At 35.8% G+C, this 22,561-nt stretch overlaps 1 protein-coding gene across 1 annotated transcript in view; it reads left to right on the top strand.

Moving 5' to 3' along the window:
• The window catches only part of ASAP1 (ArfGAP with SH3 domain, ankyrin repeat and PH domain 1), a 101,819-nt gene that overhangs the window by 49,559 nt on the left and 29,699 nt on the right, over window positions 1–22,561 (top strand). Inside the window, exons 11-20 of the mRNA XM_035903434.1 lie at window positions 2,904–3,004; window positions 3,424–3,493; window positions 7,033–7,120; window positions 8,188–8,236; window positions 13,676–13,839; window positions 15,412–15,545; window positions 16,604–16,695; window positions 17,489–17,675; window positions 19,940–20,025; window positions 22,093–22,208. Coding sequence (XP_035759327.1) covers window positions 2,904–3,004; window positions 3,424–3,493; window positions 7,033–7,120; window positions 8,188–8,236; window positions 13,676–13,839; window positions 15,412–15,545; window positions 16,604–16,695; window positions 17,489–17,675; window positions 19,940–20,025; window positions 22,093–22,208 — 1,087 coding nt within the window. The remainder of the gene's footprint in view (window positions 1–2,903; window positions 3,005–3,423; window positions 3,494–7,032; window positions 7,121–8,187; window positions 8,237–13,675; window positions 13,840–15,411; window positions 15,546–16,603; window positions 16,696–17,488; window positions 17,676–19,939; window positions 20,026–22,092; window positions 22,209–22,561) is intronic.

Here is a 22,561-nt window from a genome sequence, read left to right as displayed (position 1 = left end):
ATGTGTAGTAGAAGTTATTTTGTTTCAGTGGAAAGGAACCTCATTCAAAATACAAAATTAAACAAGTCACATTCTGAAACTTAAATACATGTTGTAATAAAGTAGCTTCACAGGCATCACCAAAATAAACTATGCACCTTTTCTTTACTTTATTACAGTATAGACAAATCCTAGGACTCCTGAAACACTATATGTGTGTATATGTATGATACTTTATTTTAATAACTTTTTATATATTTGGCTTGAAGAGAATTGAAATTGTATCTTAGAAGGAAAAGGAGCAGTATTGTGATTCTCAGAGATTCAGGCAAATCATGGTGGAGAGAGAGAGATCTGCTGTACTGAAAGAATATGCTATTTTAGACAAAATAACCCTTCGATCTCATCGATGTTCAAGTGTCTTTCAAAATCAACGTGGAGACTCACTTGTGATTCTGCTACATTACATGAGTTGGAGTGTAATGATGCTGGCAGATATTGAAGAGCTTGATAAAACAATGTCTCTATTATTTGGGTATTCAGTGTTTTAATCCTGAAATAGCGTGCCAGCGTTCATTACTCCTTAGTTAAGTGACAATAAAATCTGAAGACATATGGCCTGAGTTTCAGCAGTCAGTTCTCCATCATTGTGTATATTCTGAATCTTCAAGTACGTAGATCTGGGCTTTATTGCTGTGACAGATGGCTTGGTTGGTTGTGATTACGAATAATTTTCCCCCTTAAATTACTGCATTATAATGCTGCCATTGGGAAATTTATGGATTAATGGAGATATTGAAGAACTTGATATGAATGGGATTTTCTCTGGTGGATTTGTAGAGATTCAGAAGTACTCTTACCAAAAGTTACTTTGGCAGGGAAGCAGTTTGAAATAATAAAATTGAGGCCCTGGTTGTGTGTAGTTTTAAATTTCTTTGACCCTTTGTGCAAGAGAAGTTGAAACTAGTGTCCAAACTGCCATTAGGTAAGTGAACTTCCTACCCATCTCTGACTTGTTACAGATAACAAAAGACATTCCTGCATGGCTGTTAAGTCTATTAAAGCCTTTAGGATGTTTTTTGAATTTAAAATAATATGCATGGAAAAATTACTCTTCAGCACCCATACTTTCATTCAGGAAAAAACACTCATGTACTAAATGAGCTAACCTCGTTCCCTATGCCTTCAAGGTCTCATAATGCAACTCTTGTTTTACTGTTGGATACATTCAAGGTGCTTCTTCAGCATTATGGACATCTGTAAAGCCCTTACACATTTTGGTGGCACACCCGTCCTTTCATCAGTGAAAAACTATTGCTGTAATCTTTGCAATTACCTGGTTCTTGGAAGAGCACATCTTGGCAACGGTTGAATCTTGGGTTGCAGAGAAGCACTAGTGCTGTAGCTTCACTGTGGGATGTGCAATTTACTGTGGCTCTGTTACATGCCATGCCTCCTGTTGCCGCTATGTACTGTCTTGTTATCAAGTTATGGCAGTTTCTGTTGCTTTGCGCAAGAATTATCTCACTTTGTAAAACGACTATGGTTTGAAGCTTTGGGGAAAAATATTTTAAGGGATAGTAGTGTAATTTTAATTCTGTAAAGTATTTATTTTATATGTTAAAAAATGCTTGTAGAAGCTTAAATCTTAAAGAAAGCCAGGCTTATATTCCCTATTTTTGTATGTTAATTATTGGTACAAATGTAACTTAACAGCTTTAAGTTGAATATACCTGGTCTTTAGAATCATGTTTTGTGTCTGTTTTGTTAACTATTTCTTCACGTTTTAATTTATTTCCCCAAATCTCCATTTGTTATGCTCTTTGGAACAGGAAATATATCTCATTACGTTCTTTCCTATGGCGATACCAGTAGGACCCTAATTCCAATGGGGGTTTGAAATTTTTAACTTTGGGCCTGATCTTTTTCAATGGGAATTCCAAATTGGCTCCAGTTCGGTGGAGGCTAAAGTACAGCTATCATTTTAGACAATTTAAATGTAGTAAAGACTGGAAGACACTTAGTAAAACTTGGTCCTGTAGTCATCTTAGTTGCTTTTTGAAGCAAATGTCATATATGCAAGGTTGCACAGAATTTTGTTCACGATGTTTTGTGACTAGGTGAGAAAAGCACCAGTGTGCCTAAAGTGTAATTCTTGCCTTTTTTCTAGCAATGTGCTTAAAAAGGGGGAAAATTGTTTTACTAGAAACGGGGGATACAAAATTTATGTTCAAGGAACATGTTTTTAAAATAAAATAATAATTCTTGTTTTAAATTATTTGCTTTCTCTTTCCTCTATTGCTTTTGCCTTTCGTGATCGAAGTCTAGGAGAGTAAGTCAATGTTTTAATGAATTTTTGGGGCTTTTTTTTCTGATGGATTAACTTGTTATAAGCACATTTCACTTAATTGTTTCACTAGATCAGGCCAAAAGTTATTTCAGTTGACTTCATTCACTAAAACTCATGAATTATAGACGTATTTTTAATTGGATAAAAAAAAAAAATAGTGATCATTAGCATTTATTTTTGTTTGTTTATATATGTGTGTTTCTGTATATATGCATGCTATATTCTGTTGCTTTGTTTTTGAAATTTTATCTTAGCCTTTTACTCTTTGCTTATAAAGTTATGCAATATTAAATTTCTATATTTTAAAAAGTCATTATTTTGAGATGCGTATTTGCATCCATACTATACTTCAAATGCCTAATGAAGTGATGGAATCTTGAACATGCAGTTAGTTCAGGATCACGTGAAGTAAAAGCAAGCTCTCCTATGGATGTAAAACATGCATTAGGAGTTTTTTTTTTATCTTTATTAATTTATGAAGTTGTGATATTGATGAGAAATAAAATAGGCTTCAAGATTAGGAAAACTTACTGTGCATGTCAGGAAACATTAATGGTGTTTTTCCCTTTTTTAGGATTCACAGAGCCGGCAAGGAGGATATAGTATGCATCAGCTTCAGGGCAATAAGGAATATGGCAGTGAGAAGAAAGGTTATCTTTTAAAAAAGAGTGATGGGTATGTTCTTGGAACACAGAATACATAGAACACAGTTCACGCACTGATTTTTGTTGGCTTCTGCTGTGGCTGCTTAAGGCACATTCTCCTAATCATATGCCACAAGTACTCAAGAACTTCACAGGTCAAAACTGAACACAGATCTGAATTAATATAGTAAATATAAAAAGCATGACAAGCAATTGTTTAAAAAAAAAAAAAGTCATATTCAAAACAAAGCTATTGTCTTTATAAGTATCTAGAAGGTGATTAAGACCTGTCATAAAACTCCAGGTTACTTTTGGTGAGGCATTCAGTAAAATTTTGACCGCATCCTTTTCTCTCTCAAGACTAATCTTCTCCAAATGTTAATGGGATTAACATATGTTTTGAAATCATGTCTAGTTACTGAGTTTGTTGTTGTTGATGTTCTTATGTAGGTTAAGGAAAGTATGGCAAAGAAGAAAGTGCACTGTTAAAAATGGAATTCTTACCATATCACATGCAACGGTAAGTTATTTTTATACCTTTTTATTAAAATAATAAGTTAACATTATCCTTTCCTAGTGAATCTGTTGGTGTTAATCTCCTATTACAAAAAAGATGCCACTTCCGCTTCCGATGGTTGAAATTCTGTGGATTACCTGAACTTGGAGACTGACTTACGGAAGTATTGTTATACATGCTCTATGAAAATTTTTCCTAGCTATCTGCTGCTGACCACTAGTGGGAATGAAATGTCAGCAGTGTAGCTGTCTGCATCAGAGCAAGATCCTGTAGAGACTCCTCTCTTAGCCACTGGAGAGCGGGTCAATATAGTGAAAAGAGTCTGGGGAGATTTGGTCAGATGTCTTGTTATAAACTCAATTCTGGCTGTTAACTGTACTGGAAGATCAGTAACTCGTTCATGCATAGATGTCTCTATTACAGGTGTTTTATGCCTACATAGGTTCATAGCTATTTAAAACATTTTAATGCCTACACATTCATTTTGTAAAAAATTTAAATTCGTTCAACTAATCAGACTGAGAAAATGAGAATAAAGGCGGGTTTGAAATTAATTTCAAAACTCTCTGTGAACTGTATGAAGTAAGTGAACTCTTCTTTAGCCTTCTAAAATTTTTCTTCAATTTTTTTCCCTCACCACTTTAGCATATGACAGTTGATTTAATTAAATGCATTTATCAGTAGTTTGATAATAAAATGGCAATATATTGATCAGACTTTTCAATGACTAGTTCAACTGGTTTTGCTCATAAGGATTGTCATGGTATATCTGTGAAGCACATAATTTGGAAACGTGGGAAGCGTTTGATATTAGATGTTACTGATAGAGTCTGACAGATGAGCGAATGTGTTAATATTGTGAGTGCTTTCAACTAAGTGTGAAATTTTGGAGAGTTGTCATCATAGTGTGTTCTGGGAATCGGGCATATATCTGAATTATCTTCCTAGGAATGCTAAATCATGAGGAAACAATATCACCATGGTGGAGGCAGTCCTAAAACTGTCTTGCAGCAGTATGACACAAACTCATTGCAAACAAGAGTAACTCCTTTTACTCTCGTTAAAGGAGATGGTCCTGTTTCATCACCCTTTTTTCCCCCTTTGCCCGAAATTCCACTGATGGCCATGAGGGTCAGTGTCTAAAGTTAACCACCTGTCTTAAGCAAGTTTTAAAGGGAAGTGACTTAATTTTGTACTGGAGTGCTGGGGTTTTTTTTTTATGACTAGAAGATATGCTTGCCTCCTTTGAGGAGTCACTTAGTCAAATTATTTATACCTAATATAATAATAGTTCAGTTACCACCATTTTTGAAAAAAAATACTGTGTATTGTCAAGACTTGACAATTTAGAATTATTTGAATTGCACTATTGATTGTAGTTTTCCTTTTCTTGTATGTAGCTGTGTAAAAGCAGCCCGTTTGCTCTTTTCTGTTGCAGTGCCAAGAGTAAAGTAATTGTCTTGTTTGCAATGATGAAAAGCTGAGATCATGACAGTCTGTTCGAGACTAAACTTTGAAAACTGAGACTCCAATCGCATACTTACTCCTTCAAGGAATTGTTGCTTCTTAAGTGTCAAAAATATTGTATTGATGAGCTTGTTCTGACAAACATTTGACAATGTTGGAAATGCACTTCAAGATTTTTTTTTTTTTGTTTGCTAGTTTTGCATTACTTTTATACTTGGTTTACAATTTCTAACATGAACAACTTGAAAACTCAGTTCAGAAGTATTTACTGATAACTGATGTCTCGTGTTCAGTTTATATCTGCCAGCTGCTGTATCTTTAATTTGGTATCTCTGTGGTTTCTGATAAACCTGCATAAACCCAGAATACATCAGACACATTTAGTTATCATGTCTTAAGTAACCTAATTACAGCAGATAATATTAGTAGCTGTATTTATTCAAAGTTCTGAAACTCCAGATCTCCAGCTTCACACTTCGCTTTTTAAGGTTAGGATTATATCATTGATTTATTTTAAATAGGAGGAAAATTGGAATATGAGCATGCTGTAATGAAAAATTGCATAATAGTTTTACGGGTGTTTTATGAAATACAATAAAAAACTTCTGTATTAGCATATTCTAAATTAAGGTTTATTCCTTTAGTCCCTTTCAAATAGTCAGGAGGAGTTGCTGTGAAGATTTTAATTTTGTTTAGGTTTAGTGATCTGTCCATTCTGACAGACCAAGTCAGACAAAGTCATGCTGGTCTCGGGTGTTTTGAGGTTGTACATATGTGCATACACTTTAAATTAATATCAAACATTCTCACTCTTGTCGCAAATGAATTTGTGAATCCTGCCAACTATGCCAGTTCGTCACGAATGCTGATTTAGGATCCTGCCAGCTATGTTAATTTATTGTGAATGAGTGACTTTACACAGTTTGATTTAGTAGCAGTTTAGAATTTAGTTGTGGCAAATTGCAGAATTTGATTGTGATATTTTTAATAGTACTCAATCATCAGTCAATGAATAAAGTGATTAGACAAAATTAATCAAAACAGCGACTTAGTTAAAGAGTCGAAGATAGCAAGGTTCAGTCTATTACTACATGGAAGAAGTACACAAAGGAAAATTAAGTTGCGCTCGAGTTTGAACGATTCATAGAGAGATCATGGATGTAGGGGATAAGGAAGACCCTCCTGTTGAGTCATGAGGTTCAGAATAGATCCCCTTGCTTTCTAAACTCCTTTTCAGAGAGGAGTCTAGGTGCAGCTAGGTCCAATCTTAGTCTCAGACTTGGTCAACGGTTTATATCTAAGGATTATATATATATATATATGTGGTGTAAGATTCACTTTGTAATTAAATCATACATCTACAGACTGCTTAAATTAATTCACACATGCATACACACAGAGGTGATTATATATATATATATATATACGCACACACACACACACACATAAAGGTATACATGTTAAAAATTCCCCTCGAGTTCAGTGAAATACTCCCATCAAATGTCTTGGCATTTCTCAACAGGCAAGGGTTGAGCCTCAAGGAGTGAAAGGTTTCAGCCCAGGCTCCACCGCTGATCTTCGTTGATGAACCTCTGATTTTAGCATACTTAAGTTTGTTAGCTCTGAGAGGTGTCCCACTCAAAGGGAGATGCTGCTCGCAGCCCACTGTGGTCCAGGAGAGCTCAAAGGGCCTCAGTTAGCACCACTGTTTTATAGGATTGTGAGATGATTGGCTTTAGTCATCAGTAAATTTCCAGTCTGGGCTACAATCTGGGTTGGTAGTCACTGGAATTCCAGTAATGATGGTACCGAGCCACTTGAGCTATGATTCAGATGAGGTATGCTTCAGGGCTATCAGGAGATAACTGCTTGTTTCCATTCTCGCTCCCCGCCTCAGCTGTGTAGGAGTTTCTGGTACTGACAGTGCCGCCTAATGGTCTGACTCCTTCGCCAAGGCCAAGATCTGATGGGAGTTTCTGAAATCGTAAAGTGGTCCAGCAGAACCACAGCACCCCAGAAAAGAAAAATAATCCTAAATCAAGACATTTTTAAAGTAAAATAAATTTTCTTTTTAGTCCAACAGGCAACCAGCTAAACTGAATTTATTGACCTGCCAGGTGAAGCCAAATGCTGAAGATAAGAAGTCTTTTGATCTAATATCACGTATGTAGCAACTTTAGTACCCTCTTGCATTATGTGGGATTTCTAAAAATGTCATTACAAGATAGTTTGAGTAAAAATAAGGCTACAGTTCCAAATTCAGGTCTGTATCCAGATACATGCAGTGCCTCATGAGATTTCAGATCCCTCTGGTTTTGAAGATGGGTTGAGCGAGCAAATGAATAAAGAACCTTTTTTGTGTGTATGTGTGACATAAATACTGGTCATTTGTGACAAGCCATGAAATGCAGCTTATGTGCTGTTCACCTAAATTCAGAGAGATGTTTAACAGCTTAGTGGAACGTGCATAAGCTATATCCTGCAGGAAATGGAAAAGACCTTCAGCCTCATCTTGTTTTTTCCTTCATTGTCTGTTCAGCTTTTTGAGTGCTGTTTGGGGGGTTGGGAAATTGGGTTCTCCTTGCCTTTCTCATGTTCTCTTATCCTCTTTTTCAAATATGCTTCTGTTTGTTTAAAATTGGTAGTTACTTCTCAACTTTAAAGCTCCTGTGATTTCCCTTCTTCCCGTTTTGGTCTTGTATAGTAGGTATTTGTATCCAGTCTGATTTCGAAAATATTTTTGAAGTTGATTGAGTCAACTTATGATTTTCAGTCTTTACATACTAAACAACAAACAGTTCCAACGTTCTATATTTACAAGGACAGTCTATGAAACCTTTGAATGTGAGGGATAATATGCAGTTCATCTCTCATCCTTTGGTTAGTAAAAAGAAGTTTCTTAACCCAAACAGGAGGGAAAAGTATATAATAGGAACATATAATAGCTACTTATGTTTCAGATTTGACTTCAGAAGGGCAAAATTTGATTTGTATTGTTTATTCTTCTTTAATATTTCTAAAAATAATAAAACATTTGGTGTAAATCAAAATTCACAATTTCATCTTTTGCTGGGTTTTTTTGGTTTCTTTTTTTAGGTTTTCTTTCTGTAGTTATGAATAAAGTATTGCTGGTTAAGAGCTTTAGTTGCCAAAGAGATTTTAGTAACAAGTACATAGATATTTTAAAATTTATTATGTGCCAAATGAAAAAATGTATGTATTTATTTCAGATAACAGAACATACCATTTTCAAGCAGAAGATGAACAGGAATACGTAGCGTAAGAATGTTTACGTTTTTTCAAGTTAATTTTGCCAATAGAGGTCTATAAAATCACATGTAATAGTGGAAATAGTTTTCTCAGTTAATGCAGAAGTAGTGCCTGCTGCCTTGTTTTTTCTGCTGTTGTGAATCTATAAATGTAAACTGTTTTGTGTCACACTACAGGGCTCTTTGAAAGCCTTGAACATTAAAAACAAATCGCCAAAACCCCATTTAAATTGTGTACCCTGCCAACACATGGTTCATGTGCAGTTGATTGGCGTGATCTAGTAGATCAATTTATTAGGGTTCAAATGAAATATTTTTAAGTTCTTCTTAAATCCTCTGTGTCAACTCTCTTCTGCAGTTACTTCTTTTCTTCCTGATCTTAACCTTTTCCTTTAAATTAAAAGTAAGAAATAGATAGAAGATCTCCATGTAACACATAGAAAATACATACAGGTTATGCATCTTTTTTACTGTAGGCCTAGAAATAAACAGCAAAGCACAGCTCTGAGATTTGTGTACTTCAAAATCCAGTAACTTGCTTCATTAATGTGTCTTTCCAACCAGATTATTTCTTTTAAAACACTCTTCCTACCTGCTGCATCACAACTACTTGTCCTGAGAACCATGTACCACTTTTTTTTCCTCCTGAATATTGTGTGTGTTGTGCAGAACATTGCAATCTAGCGCTCATCACCTGACAAGTCTGAGAATGAAGTTACTAGTGAAGAGGGCAGCCAGCCTGAGCCTTCATGGCTGCCTGATTCTTAAGGACTCTTGTGCTCTTTTGTTGTGTGTCCATATTGCTCCGTGTGTATTTTAAAGGTACAGGGAATGTTTGTAGGGTATTTCAGTTATTTGGTAGTGTTGTGCCACAGTGGCATCGACAGTTCAATGCTGGGAGGCGTGGATGAAATGGGAAAGCTGGAGAGTTCTTTTGTGACACAGCTATTTCCTTCCAGAGTCTTCCACAGCTTTATGTTGGCTCTTGGAATGCAAAGCTGACTTGCTAGTCATGCTTACTGCATTCATTCTGGAACTTAATTATTCCACTAGGTTTTTTTTAGTCAAGAAGAAAATACTGTTTCTTCTGATGAGTAATGCAGTTGATGAATGAGACTTTTTGTGTCTCTGCCATAAATTAGCTTTTACTATATTTATTGGTTTCAAAGGTGAAGTTGATTTTTTGGGGTTTTTCGGTTTTGTTTGGTTGGGTTTTTTGTTGTTGTTTTTTATTTAATGCATGAGCAAGATAGGGAGAGAATACATTAGTATATTAATTCTTATTGGCAGGTCAATAAATTTAGTTTAGCTGACTGCCTGTTAGAGTGGTTTGCAATTCCAGGCTGGTTTTGGTTCCCATTAGAACTATAGTTCCCATTTGTTTACTGCTAAGTCTGATTTATCACTTTAAAGTCCAGTGGCTGAGAAAATAACTTACACTGGCATATTTTTATGTTGCTGCAAGGTTAAAAAGTTTCATTTAGCTAAAGAGACATCAGTTGCATCCAAGTGTTGGAATACATGCAGACAAATTAATAGTGTAAGTGTATTTTGCCTGTATTGGCACTGCAAGCCACCAACTAAAAGGTACTGTAATACTACTCGGAGAAGTGTTCTGTTTCAGAAAATGGTATGTACTTTGAGGTGCACACAGAAACTTATTTTCTTTTTTTCTTTATGAAAATTGTGCAGTATCTCTAGTTAATTGAAGTTCATGAACCAGAATGACTGTTAATGTGTTGAAGAAAAACTACAATGTAACCAAGTGTTCTGTTTTTCTTGTGCAGCAACTAGTAGGTCCTAAATAGCTTTATTATCTAAGGTGTCATGCAAACAGCACCCTTTGACTTCCAACCTTGTTGATTTGAGAGCGTTCTGCAGTAACTATGTGGTGTAGCACCTCAATTACAGTTGTCATCCTCTTGTTCCAATTTCCACTTGACCTGTATATATGTGCCCCTCTTGTCCCTTTCTTCTCCATCTTGTGTTTTGTCCACCCAGTTTTAGTCTTGCTTCTGTTTTTTTTTCTGTTCTTTTTTCCTTTATGCACCAGTTGAGGAATAAATGCATACGTAAATTTTCAAATCACTTTCCTTCCAGCCTCACATCTAAATAGAGAAAAAAGTTTAACTGACCTTGCATATGTTGTCCTAGTGATCATTTTAAACTGCTTCCATAAATAGCTCCTCAAACTACTTAATTATAAAGCAGACAGTTTAAAACTGAAATCACTGAAGCCTACATTGTGTTATAGGTCTATTACTGCTTCCCCTCAAACATTTCCCTTAGTCCAGTGCATTTCTTGATTCTTGTCCAGCCATCTGTCTGTTGACTTTTAATTTACTTCTTGACTGTCCTTCAAAATTCTCGGTGGATTATTAGTTTTCTAGTAGATAGAGTACAGTGTATGCAGGGGTGGGGGAAGTGTGTGTGTGTGTGTGTGTGTATTTATGTGTCTATTTTAAGAAATGTAACCTCAGATCTCTAAAATAACCAGATGTGTTTTTTAACACATAGAGTAATAGATACTTTCTACTTTTTCATAACTGTGGGTAGGGCCAAACATGCCCTGGACATGACCTGTTAGTTCTTTTCTACTCTCTTTTTGAAGGTCAAGAGTATATCCATTTCTGTAGGAAAAGTCTGGATTATAAACAGAGCTATATTCAGAAATTTTGCAGTGAAGAAGGACACATCTGACTTCAGTCTAGCATTTAGCAACAGTCTTCAGACATTTTCTGCTTTGGGAAGACTGAGTTGGAAGGTCTTGATACTACCTGTTGCTTGTTCCATACAAAAAAAGTTGTTTCTGAAAGTTTGAAAATTACTATGCTAGGGTTCTGTTTGTGCGTTTACCTGGAAACAACAATGTTGCAATAGGGATTGTCCAAAGAGACAGAGAGAAATTTTTATGGCAAACCAAAGAAACTATTAGCCTGGTTATTCTGGGAGGGCTTTTCTTGGCTTAGAAATATTGAAGAAAAAGAAGAGGAATCTGAGAGTCTGGTCCACCTGAGGTTAATGAACACTTCTGTTGCCCTTGTTGGATCCAGAAGTCACCCATGATGCCAGTTTTTTGTTGAGCCTCATGTCTTTAAAGGTGGGAATCTCCAGCAAACAAAATGCCTCAAAGGACCATGAGACTTTCTGAGACTCAGCAAAAAAAATTGTGGTAGCTTATTGAACAACCTCTCTTCCTGTTATTAGATAGACGACAAAGCAATTCTGTGAGACTGGAATAATTTTTAAATTATTTGAAAAAATATTACTACAAAGTATTACTAGAAGCTTTTTGACTGTTAGCTTGATGCTGGTGAAATAAGGAAAATACATTTTTTTTTAAAAAAGAAAAAAAGACTAGTGCAGGTAAGAAAAAAGGGGTAGAACAGCAGTCATAAAACAGTTTTTGTAAACTGTTGACACTGAGTTAATATGCCATATTTACTGATTTGACTTGTTTATTTTTGAGTGCACAGCCTGCTAGGAAGGCCTGGTGACCAACTGGGGGCTTCTTGTATAAATGGCATGAGCCATTAAGAAAGTGTCTGTTACTGTGCTTGCGTTAAACGGGCCTTGCTGCTGATGTCTGGGAAGAGCTGACGCGGTGGTGCCTCTTGCTGCGACTGTCTCACAGATGACACCAGTGATGCAGCCTTGGACAGTGGGTTCCTTCTAGCTGAGGAAATGCAACCAAAAGAAGTTATTGCTCTTACGGTTTAGAAACTCTTAATGCAGAAACATGTATCAAACTAACAGCTGGCTCAGTCATGTCGTGTTTACTTTAATTGCATCTAATAATGTTTTTAATTGTTACTGCATAGTTGAGTTTTATTCAAATTCTGCATTTTTAACAAACTAATCAAATTGTAACCCTGAAAGAAATTGTCAACAAATGTCAGAATAAATGTTGTCTGTCTGAGTTTAATGATTATTTTACTCTGTGTTTAACACAATGTTACTATAGTTTTAGAAGCAAGACACAGCCAACTCTTATTTTTTTAATAACATTGGATTTTATCAGAAAAATTGCAGAAGGACGCCATCTAGTGTGGGTTCTTACATTGTATCGTATAGCTAGAGAGCAATTCATGCCAATATATTTGTTTTCAGCATGCAAACTATGGAGCAAATTTGTTTTCAAATCTTTCAATTTCTCTTCTATTTTTAAGGTTGATTTTTCAATAATTTTTAAAGTATTTTCTTTTAAGTACAAGTTCTCAGATTATTCTCTGCCCATAAAAAATTAAAGAACGCATGTGTGTGAAGTATGGAATATGCAGTGCCCATATACCTGTTCAGGCTCTGAATCTGTATTGCAAGATTATATACATAATTTTCCCTCTGAAACACTTTAAATTTTATCTCTGCATTATTATTTCCATAAGAAATTATGAATTTCAATCTGCAGTTCTATTAGTTTTTTAGATGACCATAGCCATTCTAGCACATTTTAGAAGATTGATCATTGCAGATAATTGTGATACTGTAAATAGGAAATGGATTGAGGACACTGCCAATTTAAATTTTTTCTGTGTAAAAAAATGTGTCTTTTCAGTAGATCTAAAGCCATCTCAAAACACTGTACCTGGGAGGATTTTTTTTTTTTAATTTGCTCTTTTTCTAAATTAGGCAACACTGCATCTGCAATGTGCTTGTCCTTAGTATAAATGCTTCCCCTCTTTGCTTCCACCTGTAGGGCAGCAGCCACTGAGAGGTTTTTGCTTGGTTTTAATTAAAACATTATTGTGTAAACACGAACTTGCAGAGTGGGTGGGCGGGAACTTGTGCCTTGAAAAATCATTAGAGAGTCTTGATTTGTTGCAGTCAACAGTTGCTCTTAAAATTTTATGTTGGCTATCAATATCGTTACTCTCCCGTCATCTTCTCTTCCTTACCCCATTTGTTGCCATGGCAATTTTCAGTAATTTGGATTTAGTCTGACTCTGGTTAGTGCACAGAGACCTGCATTTTGAAAGGCAACTTGACATCAACAGATTCAAAAACGTGCTTGCTGTCTCCTCTATGAACAGAGAGATGCACACTGGAGAAAGTAGCGGTTATGGTTTTCTCCTTTAATAACGGGGTAGACCCGTGGGAAGATCTTAGGCACCTACTTTTAAAGCAGTTAAATTTACAGGAGCTTAATTGCACCCTTTCTCTTCCACAGCTTCTGCTTATTTGATGAACCTGAGAACTGTACTGCTTTGACTTTAAAATTGTTCACCAAAGGGACTTTAGAATTAAGACTTTTTCTCTTTTGTCTTTTCTCATTCTTCCCTTTTCTCAGTACTTTCTCTCTCTCTCACTTTTTCCTTGCTCAGTCTCTCCCACAATACAGTCCTCCCCTATATTCCCACTAATATTTTGTTCCTGGCAAGCTTTCTACAGTTTATAGATTAACTTGTATTTAAAAATGCAGATCTTCATTAAGGTCTTTATCTTGTGCTAGATGGATATCAGTATTGACTAACAGCAAAGAAGAAGCATTAAATATGGCATTCCGTGGAGAGCAGAGCACAGGGGAAAACAGTTTAGAGGATCTGACAAAAGCCATTATAGATGACATACAGAGATTACCCGGAAATGAAGTCTGTTGTGATTGTGGCTCACCAGGTATCTCAATTTGTTAATGTCATCAACTTCTTGTTGGGAGCAAAGTAATTTCTTTAAAGAAGTGTTTGTGGAGTGCAAACTAATTTTCTAAGTGATGTGTTGATCAGTCTTCAACCTGTTTTTAAAAGAACAAATATGACTTTCATACGTTAGTTCTGTTTAATTCACTAAAATATTTTTGTGTGTTGTCTGTGCTTACTTCCAGCAGTTCAAGCCCCTCTGGAGTTTGAACTGTTCTTGTTGCACTGTCTCTAGATGCTTGTTGCACTTGAATGGAAGTTGCTTGGCATCACTGATCCTGTGCATGCTACTAAGTAGAAGTGAGTAATGCTTAGACAATGATTGTGGAAAGCTTGACCTGGCCAGGATCTTACTCTGAGGTTTTATCTTGGCATGAGACTACTGGAATTGCAGTATCAAAAATATTCAGAGGCAGAATAAGTAGTCTTGTGCAAAGAATGAGACCCAGGGTTGGAATCCTGTCAGATTGTATCTTCAGAAGTACAGAGTTACAGGTCAGCTGTATGTCGCTTAGAGCTTGAGAAGAATCAACTTCTCATAGAACTACTGAATCGATGTGGTAGTTGGCAGCTGTTACAGCTTTCACATCTAAAGAGACACTTCAAGAAGGGGATATTCATTTGGAAAAAAGTAGATAGTATGTATCTTGAAGATGCTTACTGACGCAGAACTGATCCAAATAAGAAATACCTAGATAAAAATACGAAGTGGGATATAATTACGTCAAATCCTGGAATTCGTTCGTTCAATTATTTCATCATGTAAAGCTACAGAAACATCGGATTACAGTTCTCATTCATCTTCTACTTTATAGTGAAGTTTTAAGCTTCACTCCTGCACCCCAGCTTGCTGCTTTAAAACTCTTGACTTAATGCTTTATCAGTTGCTATTTAAGATCAAGGAAGAGGTTAATTTGAAGACATGTATGTATACAAAATATGCCTGGAGCTTTTTCTTTTCCTTAAAAACTGTTCTTGCTTTTTATGTAGCATTCCTAGTATAGTATCTATTTGAATATTACATGCAGATCTCCTCCATAATATCAATGATTTTTCTTTTTGCTGGACTAGCCAGCGTTCCTTAAATTTTCTGCAATATATTACTGTTTTACATATTGGAAAATGCTGTGGTTAATCGTTCATGAAGAAAGACCTTTTAAAGTTTAAGTATTAAAGATTAAAATTTCAGACGTGTCCAACAGTGGAATTTAGGAGATCTGTTCCTTTTAAAAACAGGAAAGAAAAGCCTTGTGTTCTTTCTACAAGAAACAAATCCTAAACATATTCAAATACAGTAATTCAATATGGATTTATAAGTCTAAATTCAGTGCCTTTGGGACTGATCCTAAATCTGAAAACATTAATTCCATTGGTAGCATTTTGTGGTTAAATTTGCACTGCAGTTTGGAGAAAAGTATGGAATATTCTTAGTTTATTTCCATTTGTTAAAACGTTAAATGAGGAATCATTTCAGAATACGTTGGGGTTTCTTACCACCATTGAAAACCTTTTCTTGGACTTTGATTAAATATTTTGTTTTTCAATCCTACAGATCCAACATGGCTATCAACTAATTTGGGCATTTTAACCTGCATTGAGTGTTCTGGAATACACAGAGAAATGGGTGTCCATATTTCTCGAATCCAGTCTTTGGAATTAGACAAATTAGGAACGTCTGAACTCTTGGTAAGGTTCTTTAATTTGGAATTTTTGTTTGTTTGTTTTTTTTTAGCAAATGTTAACCTGTATACGGGAAACATTCAGGTATATAATTTACGGTTAATTTTTTCAAGGTATCGGTTTTGCAGAATGTCTTCTTTGTATTTTTCTATGTTGGTTTATGGGAGGGTTTTAAGTATTATGTATTATTGATGCTTTTGACTGCTTGTCACTTCTCATGTTCATTTCCTGAGGTTTTGTGGAATGAATATTGACATCCATCGCATTAGTGCCATCAGAATGTTGCCTGTTACTAGCTGATCTTGACCCTAAATCAAGACAGTCTAAAATCTAATGGCATTAAAAAAAAAAAGAAAGCTAACTTAACTTGAAGTGAGAAAATCCATGCTAATTTTGACAGAAAAACGTTGGATTAATCTTTTAATTTGATGGAAGAAACCATGTAATGTTAAAGTTTTGAAAGGAATTTGATGTGAGATACTAAAAAACAAAAAGAAGGAAGAAAAGATAAAAGCAAACAAAAAAAAAAACCAAACCAGTTACACCAGGTTCATCTCCCCAGCTGCGTTTGGGCTGTGAGAAGATGCTTGTTACAGGGTTTGTGTATAGGTTTAGCCATAGCACCAGTACTCTTTTTGAAGCCTTGAGCTGTTTGTAAAGTTACCGTTCATTTAAATCAAATTTTACTAAGCGTGACTTTCCAGTAGGTCTGAGCTTCTTTCCAAAAGTGACTTCCTGATCAGCGTACTAGCACTGTTTCAATGGTCATGCTGCTAGGTCCTCATTCTGTTTTAATATTGGAGGCAGATTGTCTTGAAATACAAATAAACTAGCTGTGACTGTGAAGCCTATTGGACAAATTCTGGGACAATAGGATTCACACTTGAAAATATTTTTTGCTTGCTTTATACTTAAATTTAATCATCATGCTTTTATTTTGCAATCCTGTGTGTTCCATCTTTTATTAATAGTGTGGAAAATGCACATTAGTCCAGTTTTTAGGTTGCTTTTAGACCCCCCAAAACCCCATCCTCATATATATATATTTTTTTTTCCTGTTTCAGCTGGCCAAGAATGTAGGAAATACTAGTTTTAACGATATTATGGAAGGGAATTTACCTAGTCCTTCACCTAAACCCAGTCCATCAAGTGATATGTAAGTTTTGAATCTCTAAATTCTTTAACATTAAGTTTACTGTGGAATTTATATAAAATGTAAAATGTCTTAAACAGTAGCCAAACCAGAGGAAGGCTAGGATAGCAGAAGACTGGTGGTGTTTATGCCAGCTGTGGAATTTCTTAGAAGTTCAGTCTCTTGTCACGTAGTCATGCTTTAGCCACCTCAGCTTCTCAGTATAGAAAACTTTAAGTTTGGGTTTCAAGATTCATTATTTTGAATCTTTGAATGTTTTTGAGTTTTGTAGTATACCCTCGAGTGATAAACACAGTTGGACTAAATGATGCTAATTTCTGGTACTGGCTTGAGATGGTGATGAGCTTTTTCTTCCTTTTGCTGGTGTAGGAGTTGCACAGAGAGTATAACAGATGTAGTTTTGCCACAGAAGACCTTTTATCCTATTACACTGTTTTCTAGCTGACTTACTATTTTTTTCTTTTATCCTGTTTTAGCATGTTTTTCATGTTTATCCTGTTTTTAACATGCAGATGAGAAATCACACTTCAGGCTTTGTTTTTTCTTTGATCTTAGTCCCCAGAGTCAGAGTAATTTTTGTATGTAACAAGAAGGCAGATTAAAACTGAATATGCACCGTATTTCGGACTTGTTTGTAAGAAAAACATACATTATAATAATAAATCACACAGTCTTTTTCTGATAGTTTTCCTCTTCCCTTCTTAGCTCCTGAGTTAAGCAAGGTAATTTTAAATTTAAATCATTGACCCATTTTTCTAAACACTTCTAAACCAAGCTCTATTTTCACACCCCACAGGACTGCACGTAAAGAATTTATCACTGCTAAATACGTAGATCATAAGTTCTCTAGGAAGACTTGTGCATCTGCAGCAGCTAAACTGAATGAGTTACTTGAGGCTGTCAAATCCAGGGATTTACTTGCACTAATTCAAGTCTATGCAGAGGGAGTAGAGCTAATGGAGCCACTGTTAGAACCTGGACAGGTAAGCTTATCAGGTAAACAAAGCAGAGTATTTTAAACAATGTGTGTTTGTAAAATGTCTAGCACCTGGGCCTGACACCTTAGATGCTGAAACAAGAGAAATAACAAATGAAATTGGTTTTTTTCTTCTTTTCCTTAGTGTGGCATTCTTGCGGGGAGGGAAAAGAAGACCATATCTGTTGTTATCAATTGGTCTAAAGGAGTGTGAAATGCAATAGTGATATTGTACACTGCTCTAGGTGCAACTATAGTACATCAAAAAGCACCTGTTCTGCAGTATGTTTCTTTCAGGAAAAGGCCCAAAGAGAGAGAGCTTGACTTGATAAGCCAGGGTCATCTGATGTCCCAGACAGTATCATATCTGCCTTTAAAAGAGTTGCTGAAGGAACAGATTATTGACTGTATATAAGTTTCTGTTTATTCTGTGTGAGGAAAGAATAAATTTGATGCCTTCATAGCTTCTGATGAAACATTTACAGAAATACAATTTCTTTCTACCAGGAAGAGGGATTTTTTTTTTTTAATTTATTCTGAATACTTGATCTTCCTTTTGAAGTCAGTAATAGGGATTTTTTGAAAAAATCAGTCTTGGTTGACCTCGAGTGTTCATGTCTGTGTTTAATGGAGGGAATAAGTTCAATATAGTCTTGGTACTTGAGATCACAGAGTGCTTACTGTTTCTCTTAGCTACAAGGTAAACTTTCTATATTTGTCATCCATAGCAGTTACCAAGAATTAGCTCCTTAGTGTTTCTCAGCTATTACAGTCAGTGATACCTAGAAAGGTATGAACACCAACTCAAGTGTAGTCTGGAGGTAGGACATTTATAGCAACATTCTCCATTGAAAATTCTCAGATGTTTAATAAAGTCATATTTTTTTTTAAAGTTGTGACTTTAATTCTAAAATAGTGTATTACAATACATATATTTAAGTGCCCTTTATGATGAAAAGGAGTTAATGAAATCTGGTTTTAGATTAATTTCTCATGCAACTTTTAAACTGAATTAAACAGCATTTCTGTTTTCATTTAAATGCATTAATGCATATGTTATATGTATAAAAAATAACGTATCATTCAGTTTAAGCTCAACAAGGAGAAATCCTCTATCTGGGGAGGAACAATCCCATCCACTGATACATGCTGGGAACCACCCAGCTGGAAAGCAGCTTTGCAGAAGAAGACCTGGGGGTCCTGGTGGACACCAAGTTGAACATGTGCCAGCAATGTGTCCTTGTGGCGGCCAATGGTATCCCAGGCTGCACTAGACAAAGTATTGCCAGCAGGTCAAGGGAAGTGATCCTTCCCCTCTACCCAGCACTGGTGAGGCCACAGCTGGAGTACTGTGTCCAGGTCTGGGCTCCCCAGTACAAGAGAGACTTGGACACCCTTGAGAGAGTGCAACAAAAGACCGCAAAAATGTTTGCGTCTAGAGCACCTGATGAGTGAGGAAAGACTGAGAGATCTGGCACTGTTCAACTTGGAGATGGCACAGGGGGATTGTCTCAATATATATAAATACCCAAAGGGAAGATGCAAAGAAGATGGAGCCAGGCTCTTTTCACTGGAGGTTCCCTCTGAATGTCAGGAAACTTTTTTTTTTTTAATTGTGCGGGTGACCAAGCGTTGGTACAGGTTGCCCATGGAGGTTGTGGAGTCTCCATCTTTGGAGATATTCCAAAAAGCTGTCTTGAAATGCTCCTGGGCAACTGGCTCTAGGTGGCCCTGCTTGGGCAGGGAGTTTGGACCAGATGACCTCCACAGGTCCCTTCTGACTTCAACCATTCTGTGATTCTGTAAGAGATTTAATGTATGTGGGAACTATGATTTCTGTGGATTTTTTTTTTTCCTGTGCTTTTGTAGGAAATAGTGTTGTGGCTATGCTTGGTGCTTACCAAGGTATCATAAAGCAGCAAGTACTGTAAATTCGCTCTGTATTCCTTCACAGGATCCCTTTTAGTTCCTAGTAGCCCAAATGGTTAAGGGCTTCTCAGGAGTGTTCCATCCAGCTGGGAAAAAGGGAAGACTGGTTTTGAGAAAGTTATGATCTCAGAAAGTGCAATGCCGTTTTCTTTGAAGCACACCCTGTCTTTCAGAGATCAGAAGGGCAATGACAATTTTTTTTGTCATAATTTCCTAATAATACTTTTCTGTTGAAAGACTTGTGGTAGAAGAGTGAGTGATGTATATGTCAGTAGGTCTGATATTATAAGCTTCGCAGAAATAAGACACAAAAAAATCTAACTTCTGTTTGCCTGTGTTTAGGAGCCAGGTGAAACAGCACTTCATTTAGCAGTCCGGACTGCTGACCAAACCTCTCTCCATCTGGTTGACTTCCTTGTACAAAACTGGTATGGATTGCTCATTTTTCATTAAATTGTGCATGAAAAATGTAGGTGTTCAAAGCTGTCCTTGCAGTGCTTTGGACAGTGTTTGCTCATCATTGAAAGTTGTTCTCCTTAGGTATGTTTCAAAAGAGCATGATTTGATACTTTTGAATTGACCTTTGTGCTCCTAATGAGTAGAGAGAGGGAAGGAAGTGTAGATTAAAAACATGGAAAGCAGTTACATAAAAGTAGGATGGAAGGAAAAACTATGTAGAGCAAAAGAGAGCATTGATTTAGAACACGTGACAATATAAACCAATGCAAATGAATAGTTCAGGTAAAGCAGGGATGGTAAGTAAACGTTCCAAATACAGATGCATGCAAAGACATTGTAGAAGAGTAAAAAAAAAAAAGGATCTTAAAAAATTATGAACAGAAGCTAGATTGACTTGGAAAAAGGTGTTGTAATAGTGAATAAACTGTATTAAAGCTATTGAGAGCATAATCTTTTTAACTAGTAATTTTCAACATCTAGTTTATTGGCTGAGCTATTCTTTGTTGTCAAGATGTGTTCATAGAAGTGAAAAACCTTAATGAAAACATAAAAAAAAATCAAATGGTGTAGTGGTACAACTTTTTTTTTTTTTAGCATTTCACAATATAGGTAATGATTAAATAAGATCAATTCCAGTCTACATCTATAGTATGCTATTAAGTGAAAGAAACAGCAGCCGCTTGCTGTGTCGGACAGTGAGGTTTGCAGAACAATGGGAGAGGAGGGTTGGGCAGACACAGAAGACTCATCGCAATTTGCTTGAGCTGGCGGAGGGAAGGCTTGAGGATTTTTCAATTTTTGTTTTTCCCTCAGCATAGCGAGTCATACCTGCTATTGAAACACAGTCAGTGAATACTTACTTTTTTCCCTTCCTCTCTCTAGTAGTTTATTTAGAGCTGTATATAGGGAGTGTTGGAGAGACAGCTTGGTCTGGTAACAGCACAGACTTGGAATCCATGTTCCTGACGCCATCTCTTGGGCTGTGTGGAATAGTTGTGTTACCTTGACTTAAACTTTATTCTACCACCACTCCCCCATATTAAATGGAGTGCTGACTGTTGTAGGAGTGTTACTAAAACAAAGAAGTAAAGTAAAATTAAAAAAAAGCTACTGATATTTGCAAGCTGTTTGAGAGCATAATTTGAAAAATGTTTCAGAAGCCCAAATTATTATTTTGAGGATTATTAAAGGATCTTTTATTTTGGATGATTATTTAAAATAAGTTTGTTTAGTTATAAAGCTTCATGGTTTCTTCAGACAACTATCACCTTTTACATATTTTCTGTCAGCTGTCTGTATTTTTGTCTCAGTCTCAAATTTAAGAGTATCTTTACAACCATATGGGCTCTGCACATACTGTTCAATATGGGTAATATTGAGTGGAAGAAAAGCTGTAATCTTCTGAGCTTTTATTTTTTATAAATTTATTATACTGATCCCAGTATGTCAGTAACTTTTTTTGAGAAACCTTGTTTTAGAAATTGAAAATTGAAGGAACTACAGTTTTTAAAAGCCCTGTGAACCCCTTTGCGTAGCTTGTCTTTCCCTCCTAACTCAGTGTGTCTCCTTTCCTTCCTTCTTATGACTCTTTTGTACATCCTCACAGCCACGCTCTTCAGTTCCCTGAATGCTTGGGACTTATTAGCCTGTTCTAACTGTATCAAAATGATTTTTGAGATATTTTTTATTGGGATAATTTTGCACGTTTGAAAAAGAAATTCCAGTAAAGTGGCAGGTGGAAAACAACTGGTGTGACCTTGCAAAGCGCTAGGTTTGAATCTTTGGGTTTCACTTTTTTTTTTGAATGAACATCTGTAGATGCTCAGTCTTTTTCAACCACAGCTCAGGAATTTCCAGTATGCATGGAACTCTTCTTAATAGTCTTGGAGAGTTGTGTTTAATTTAAAAATATTTCTTTCTCCTTCTACTTCATATTTGCCCAGTAAAGTATTTATGCATTTATTACTTATAGGGGTGCTAGATCTGAAATGAATATATGCTATACTTTTCTTGATTGCTTTTTCTTTTGTGTTTAGTGGAAACCTGGATAAGCAAACAGCATTGGGTAATACTGTTCTACACTACTGCAGTATGTATAATAAACCTGAGTGTTTGAAATTGCTTTTGAGGGGGAAGCCAACTATTGATGTAGGTGAGTTCATGATTTAAAACTAGGAAACAAAGATTTCCTAAAATTTCTTTTCATTATTTTAACCACTTTTATTTATGTTCCACTGTGTTAAGTGAACTTTAAAAAGAAAAATAAAGCCGTATTAGAAAGATGAAGACTTTACCACCAAGCAGCCTAAAGGAAGCATTCAGTTATGAAATGGAACGTAAATTCTTAGAAGATAATAGTGACAAAAATTTTCTAATATGAAATACTAATGGTAAACCCTAGTTTTTCTGCAGAGTTTTATTTCTAACACATTATAAATGTCTTGGAATTTAGATTTGTTGTTTATATTGTAAAATTCATCTAGTACTTGTATGTTACAATGCTTA

This window comes from Egretta garzetta, unplaced genomic scaffold, assembly GCF_000687185.1.
Source record: "Egretta garzetta isolate BGI_Z169 unplaced genomic scaffold, ASM68718v1 scaffold50, whole genome shotgun sequence".
Lineage (NCBI taxonomy): Eukaryota > Metazoa > Chordata > Aves > Pelecaniformes > Ardeidae > Egretta > Egretta garzetta.
This window is presented reverse-complemented; position numbering and strand designations above follow the sequence as displayed.